An 8,254-nucleotide genomic window follows, 5' to 3' on the forward strand; every position below is an offset into this window, starting at 1 on the left:
GGGGCCGCAGCCGGCAATGGCGCAGGCGCTTAACCTCTCCGCCGTGCCTCAAGCGCCATAGCAGTGCGCAGGCGCGTTGCCGGTTCGGGAATTGGATTAGGCCGAAACAACTGGGCAACAGCGCAAGCGCCGTCCCGCTCTTCCCACAAGGCGAGCACGGATGGTACCAATGCGCGCAGGCGCGGCAGTGGGCGACCGCCCCTTGCCAGTAATGGCGCCCCCCGTTTAGGTCACAAGTGTAACTGCGCAGCCGCACCGGCCGCCATTTTGCGTAGTTTCGCCAGCACAGGGAGGGTAGAGACTTCCGGTGGGCGTGGCTTAGTGGGAGGCCCAAGATGGCGGCTGGGATGTACCTGGAGCATTATCTGGACAGTGAGTATAAGGAGGATTAAACTGTGAATAAACCATCACAATGCAATATTACCTCACTAAACTGTGATTATATTTAATAAATCACCTTATAAACCACCCTAAAATAATATAACCTCACTGAACTGTGATTATATATAATAGATCACCTTATAAACCATCCTAAAATAATATAACCTCACTAAACTGTGATTATATTTAATAAATCACCTTATAAACCATCCTAAAATAATATAACCTCACTAAACTGTGATTATATTTAATAAATCGCCTTATAAACCATCCTAAAATAATATAACCTCACTAAACTGTGATTATATGTAATAAATCATCTTATAAACCATCCTAAAATAATATAACCTCACTAAACTGTGATTATAAATAATAAATCACCTTATAAACCACCACAAAATAATATAACCTCACTAAACTGTCATTATATATAATAAATCACCTTATAAACAATCCTAAAATAATATAACCTCACTAAGCTGTGGTTATATTTAATAAGTCATCTTATAAACCATCTGAGAATAATATAAGCTCACTAAACTGTGATTACAAATAATAAATCATCTTATAAACCACCCTAAAATAATATAACCTCACTGAACTGTGATTATATATAATAGATCACCTTATAAACCATCCTAAAATAATATAACCTCACTAAACTGTGATTATATTTAATAAATCGCCTTATAAACCATCCTAAAATAATATAACCTCACTAAACTGTGATTATATGTAATAGATCATCTTATAAACCATCCTAAAATAATATAACCTCACTAAACTGTGATTATAAATAATAAATCACCTTATAAACCACCACAAAATAATATAACCTCACTAAACTGTGATTATATTTAATAAATCACCTTATAAACCACCCTAAAATAATATAACCTCACCAAACTGTGATTATATAGAATAAATCACCTTATAAACCACCACAAAATAATATAACCTCACTAAACTGTGATTATATTTAATAAATCACCTTATAAACCACCCTAAAATAATATAACCTCACTAAGCTGTCATTATATATAATAAATCACCTTATAAACAATCCTAAAATAATATAACCTCACTAAGCTGTGGTTATATTTAATAAGTCATCTTATAAACCATCTGAGAATAATATAAGCTCACTAAACTGTGATTACAAATAATAAATCATCTTATAAACCACCCTAAAATAATATAACCTCACTGAACTGTGATTATATATAATAGATCACCTTATAAACCATCCTAAAATGATATAACCTCACTAAACTGTGATTATATTTAATAAATCGCCTTATAAACCATCCTAAAATGATATAACCTCACTAAACTGTGATTATATTTAATAAATCGCCTTATAAACCATCCTAAAATAATAACCTCACTAAACTGTGATTATATTTAATAAATCATCTTATAAACCATCCTAAAATAATACTCACTAAACTGTGATTATAAATAATAAATCACCTTATAAACCACCCTAAAATAATATAACCTCACCAAACTGTGATTATATAGAATAAATCACCTTATAAACCACCACAAAATAATATAACCTCACTAAACTGTGATTATATTTAATAAATCACCTTATAAACCACCCTAAAATAATATAACCTCACTAAGCTGTCATTATATATAATAAATCACCTTATAAACAGTCCTAAAATAATATAACCTCACTAAGCTGTGGTTATATTTAATAAGTCATCTTATAAACCATCTGAGAATAATATAAGCTCACTAAACTGTGATTACAAATAATAAATCATCTTATAAACCACCCTAAAATAATATAACCTCACTAAACTGATTATATTTAATAAATCACCTTATAAACCACCATAAAATAATATAACCTCACTAAACTGTGATTATATTTAATAAATCACATTGTAAACCATCCTAAAATAACATAACCTCACTAATCTGTGATTATATTTAATAAGTCATCTTATAAATCATCCTAAAATAATATAACCTCGCTAAACTGATTATACTTAATAAATCACCTTATAAACCACCATAAAATAATATAACCTCGCTAAACTGTGATTATATTTAATAAATCACCTTATAAACCACCATAAAATAATATAACCTCGCTAAACTGTCATTATATATAATAAATCACCTTATAAACCACCCCAAAATAATATAATCTCATTAAACTGTGATTATATGTAATAAATCACCTTATAAACCACCATACAATAACATAACTTCACTAAACTTTGAAAAAAGACAGTAGGACTAGGGGGCACAGCCTCAAGATAAAAGGGGGGCGGTTTAGAATGGAGTTGAGGAGGAACTTCTTCACGCAAAGGGTGGTGAATCTCTGGAATTCTCTGCCCGTTGAAGTGGTGGAGGCTGCCTCGCTAAATATTTTTAAGACGCGGGTTGATGGGTTTTTGATAAGAGAGGGGATTAAGGGTTATGGGGAGAGGGCGGGAAAGTGGAACTGAGACACGACAGATCAGCCATGATCTTATTGAATGGCGGGGCAGGCTCGAAGGCCTACTCCTGCTCCTATTTCTTATGTTCTTATATATAATACAATTTATCACAGGGCAGTGTGGTGGGGATAATAGTGGGAATATGTATTCTGGTGGGTTGACCATGCTAAATTGTCCCTTAGTGTTCAAAGATGTGCAGGTTAGGTGGATTGGCCATGCTAAATTGTCCCTTAGTGTCCAAAGATATGTGGGTTAGGATGGATTGACCATGCTAAATTGTCCCTTAGTGTCCAAAGATGTGTGGGTTAGGGTGGATTGGCCATGCTAAATTGTCCCTTAGTGTCCAAAGATGTGTAGGTTAGGTGGATTGGGTCAAGGGGTAAAATATTCTGCCAGAGAATCAGTGCAGACTTGATTGGCCACATGGCCTCTTCTGCACTGTTGGGAGTGTGTGCGCGCTGGTTTGTGATGCACAACGATGTCAACAGCCCTGGTTCAATTCCTGTACCACCTGAAGTAATTCCTCCTAACCTGAACATTTTTGGACACTAAGGGACAATTTAGCATAGCCAATCCACCCTAACCCATATATCTTTGGACACTAAGGGGCAATTTAGCATGGCCAATCCACCCTAACCTACACATCTTTGGACACTAAGGGGCAATGTAGCACGGCAAATCCACCTAACCTACATGTCTTTAGCCAATTCGGGACAACTTAGCATTGCCAGTTCACCTAACCTGCACATTTTGGCACTGAGGGGCAATTTAACATGACCAATCCACCTAACCACATCTCTTGCCACTACATTTACTACAGCCAATCCATCTAAACTACACATCTTTGGACACTAAGGGGCAATTTGACATGGCTAATGCTAACAAACACATCTTTACATACAGACACGCCCATCATAATTTTGCAAATAATGTTGACCTCCATTGCGAGAGAATTCGAGTACAGGGATAGGGATGTTTTGCTGTAATTGTGCAGGGTGTTGGTGAGGCCACACCTGGAGTATTGTGTGCAGTTTTGGTCTCCGTATCTGAGGAAGGATGTCCTTGTTATAGAGGGAGCACAGCGAGGGTTTCCCAGGCTGATTCCTGGGATGGCAGGTCTGTCACATGAGGAGAGACTCAGTCGGTTAGGATTATATTCACTGGAGTTTAGAAGAGTGAGAAGGGGATCTCATAGAAACTTATAAAATTCTAACAGGGTTAGATTCAGAAACAATGTTCCCCGTAGTGGGGGGGTCCAGAACTAGGGGTCATAGTTTGAGGATGAGGGATAAACCTTTTAGGACTGAGGCAAGGAGAAATTTCTTCACCCAGGAGAATTTACGGCACAGAGGTGGGCCTTTTGGCCCAAGCCAACCCAAATGCCCGTCTAAACTAACCCCGCTTGCCTGCATTTGACCCATATCCCTCTACCTACCCATGTATCTTTCCAAATGCCTTCCGACGTTCAGTGGTGCCTACCTCAACCACTTCCTTCGGCAGCTCACCCCACGTACGCACCTCTGTGTGAAATAAAGATAGGAGCAGAATTAAGCTGCTCGGCCCAGCGCCATTCGATCGTGGCTGGGCGGCATGGACAAGTTGGGCCAAAGGGCCTGACGCTGTGCTGTAAACCTCAATGACTGTATGTGCCCCTCATCCCCATTTTCCTGCCTTCTCCCCCTAACCCTCCAAACCCCATTCGCAACTAGAAATCTCTCCAACTCCTCCTTAAATGTTCCAACATCCACCGCAGTTTGGGGTAGCAAATTCCACAGATTCACGACCCTTTGGGAAAAGTAGTTTCTCTTGTGGTCTTTCTGGATTTTCAGAAGGCGTTTGATAAGGTACCTCACAAGAGGTTACTGCAGAAGGTCAGAGGACATGGAGTTGGGGGTAGGGTGTTAGCGTGGATAGAGGATTGGTTGTCAAATAGGAGGCAGAGAGTGGGGGTCAATGGGTGCTATTCGGATTGGCGGTTGGTGACTAGTGGGGTGCCCCAGGGGTCGGTGCTGGGGCCTCAGCTATTTACCATTTATATAGATGATCTGGAGGAGGGAACCGAGTGTAGGGTGTCGAAATTTGCTGATGACACCAAGATTGGGGGAAAGGCAAATTGTGTGGAGGGTGTGGAGAGTCTGCAGAAGGATCTAGATAGGCTGGGCGAATGGGCCAGGAAATGGCAAATGGAATTTAATGTTGGCAAGTGTGAGGTGGTCCACTTTGGTAGGAAGAATGGTAGGAAGGACTATTACTTACGTGGCGAAAAACTGCAGCAGGCGACGGTGCAGAGGGACCTCGGGGTCCTTGTGCATGAGTCGCAAAAACCCAGCCTGCAGGTGCAGCAGGTGGTCAGGAAGGCGAATGGGATGCTGGCCTTCATAGCGAGGGGGATTGAATATAAAAGTAGGGAGGTCTTGCTGCAGCTGTATAGGGCATTGGTGAGGCCGCAGCTGGAGTACTGTGTGCAGTTTTGGGCGCCGCACCTGCGCAAGGATATTTTGGCCTTGGAGGGAGTGCAGAGGAGGTTTACTAGGCTGATACCGGAGTTGAGGGGGTTGAGCTATGAGGAGAGGCTGAATAAACTAGGCTTGTACTCGTTAGAGTTTAGAAGAATGAGGGGAGATCTCATTGAGACGTATAAGATGATGAATGGGATGGATAGGATAGAGGTGGAAAGACTCTTCCCGCTCAAAAAAGACAGTAGGACTAGGGGGCACAGCCTCAAGATAAAGGGGGGGCGGTTTAGAACGGAGTTGAGGAGGAACTTCTTCACTCAAAGGGTGGTGAATCTCTGGAATTCTCTGCCCGTTGAAGTGGTGGAGGCTGCCTCGCTAAATATTTTTAAGAAGCGGGTTGATGGGTTTTTGATAAGAGAGGGGATTAAGGGTTATGGGGAGAGGGCGGGAAAGTGGAACTGTGCCACGACAGATCAGCCATGATCTTATTGAATGGCGGGGCAGGCTCGAAGGGCCAGATGGCCTACTCCTGCTCCTATTTCTTATGTTCTTATGTTCTTCCCACTCTGTTTTAAGTTTGCTGCCCCTTATCCTAAGACGATGACCTCTCGTTCCAGAATGCCCCACAAGAGGAAGCATCCACTTCACGTCTACTTTATCCACACCGTTTATCATCTTGTATACCTCAATTTGATCTCCCCTCATTCTTCTCAATTCCAGAGAGTGTGGGCCTAAACTGTTCAATTTCTCTTCCTACGACAAACCCCCTCATCTCTGGAATCAATCTACTGAACCACCTCTGAACTGCCTCCAATGTCACGACATCTTTCCTCAAATAAGGGGACCAAAATTGCGCACAATACTCCAGGTGCGGCCTCACCAATGCTTTGTAATTGCCCCTCAGGTTAATTTATTTATTAATTAGTCCAAAGATGTGCAGGTTAGGGGGATTGGCCATGCTAAATTGTCCCTTAGTGTCCAAAGATGTGTAGGTTAGGGTGGATTGGCCATGCTAAATTGTCCCTTAGTGTCCAAAAATGTGTAGGTTAGGTGGATTGGCCATGCTAAATTGCCCCTTAGTGTCCAAAGATGTGTAGATTTGGTGGATTGGCCATGATAAATTGTCCCTTAGTGTCTAAAGATGTGTAGGTTAGGGTGGATTGGCCATGCTAAATTGCCCCTTAGTGTCCAAAAATGTGTAGGTTAGGGTGGATTGGCCGTGCTAAATTGTCCCTTAGTGTCCAAAGATGTGTAGGTTAGGTGGATTGGCCATGCTAAATTGCCCCTTAGTGTCCAAAGATGTGTAGGTTAGGGTGGATTGGCCATGCTAAATTGTCCCTTAGTGTCCAAAGATGTGTAGGTTAGGTGGATTGGCCATGCTAAATTGCCCCTTAGTGTCCAAAGATGTGTAGGTTAGGGTGGTTTGGCCATGCTAAATTGTCCCTTAGTGTCCAAAGATGTGCAGGTTAGGTGGATTGGCCATGCTAAATTGCCCCTTAGTGTCCAAAGATGTGTAGGTTAGGGTGGATTGGCCATGCTAAATTGTCCCTTAGTGTCCAAAGATGTGTAGGTTAGGTGGATTGGCCATGCTAAATTGCCCCTTAGTGTCCAAAGATGTGTAGGTTAGGGTGGATTGGCCATGCTAAATTGTCCCTTAGTGTCCAAAGATGTGTAGATTTGGTGGATTGGCCATGCTAAATTACCCCTTTGCGTCCCGGGATGCTTAGGTTAGAGGGATTAGCGGGTAAATGTATGGAGTTACAAAGATTGGGCCTGGGTGTTGTTGTGCAGACTTGATGGACCGAATGGCCTCCTTCTGCACTGTTGGGATTCTAATTCTTTCCCCTCTTAAACTTACACCTGCTCGTTCTGGATTCCGCAACCCTGGGAGAAAGACTGAGTGCATTCACCCTATCCATGTCTCATGATCTTACAGACCCATATAAGATCACCCCTCAGTCTCCTACACTCCAAAGAAAAATGTCCCAACCTGTCCACTCTCTCCCTATAACTCAGTCCCTCGAGTCCTGGTTTGATTTGATTTATTATTGTCAAATGTACCGGGATACAGTGAAAAGTATTGTTTCTTGCACGCGATACAGACAAAGCATACCGTTCACAGAGAAGGAAAGGAGAGAGTGCAGAATGTAGTGTTACAGTCACAGCGAGGGTGCAGACAAAGATCAGCTTAATGCGAGGTAGGTCCGTTCAAAAGTCTGACAGCAGCAGGGAAGAAGCTGTTCTTGAGTCGGTCGGTACGGGACCTCAGACTTTTGTACCTTTTTCCCGATGGAAGAAGATGGAAGAGAGAATGTCTGGGGGGTGGGGGTCCTTGATTATGCCGGCTGCTTTTCCCCGAGGCAACTTGTACAGATGTACCATAGCAAACGTTGTTTCTCATTATATCACACCTTGGTATGGGCTCCTGCTCTGCCCAAGACCGCAAGGAACTACAAAAGGTTGTGAAGTGTAGACAGAGTCAGTGGATGGGAGGCTGGTTTGCGTGATGGATTGGGGCTACATTCACCACCCCTTTTGTAGTTCCTTGCGGTCTTGGGCAGAGCAGGAGCCCAGACCGAGCTGTGATCCAACCAGAAAGAATGCTTTCTATGGTGCGTCTGTAAAAGTTGGTGAGAGTCGTAGCGGACATGCCAAATTTCCTTAGCCTTCCAAGAAAGTAGAGGAACTGGTGGGGCTTTCTTAACTATGGTGTCGGTGTGGGGGAGGGGGACCAGGACAGGTTGTTGGTGACCTGGACACCTAAAAACTTGAAGCTCTCTCGACCCTTTCTAGTTGGTCCCCATTGATGTAGACAGGGGGCATGTTTTCCTTTACACTTCCTGAAGTCAATGACAATCTCCTTTGTTTTGTTGACGTTGAGGGAGAGATTATTGTCATAAGGATGGTAACATCCTTGTGGATCTCTTCACATTCTCCAGTCTAATAACATTTATC

General features: G+C 42.3%; 1 protein-coding gene across 1 annotated transcript in view; it reads left to right on the forward strand.

Moving 5' to 3' along the window:
- Nucleotides 1–269: 269 nt before the first annotated feature.
- The window catches only part of LOC145340606 (inhibitor of growth protein 4-like), a gene marked incomplete at its 3' end in the record, with an annotated part of 16,295 nt that continues 8,310 nt past the window's right edge, over nt 270–8,254 (forward strand). Inside the window, exon 1 of the mRNA XM_080185075.1 lies at nt 270–372. Coding sequence (XP_080041201.1) covers nt 336–372 — 37 coding nt within the window. The remainder of the gene's footprint in view (nt 373–8,254) is intronic.

Source organism: Carcharhinus amblyrhynchos, unplaced genomic scaffold, assembly GCF_965287045.1.
Source record: "Carcharhinus amblyrhynchos unplaced genomic scaffold, sCarAmb.v2.hapA chromosome_1197, whole genome shotgun sequence".
NCBI classification, from domain to species: Eukaryota; Metazoa; Chordata; class Chondrichthyes; order Carcharhiniformes; family Carcharhinidae; genus Carcharhinus; species Carcharhinus amblyrhynchos.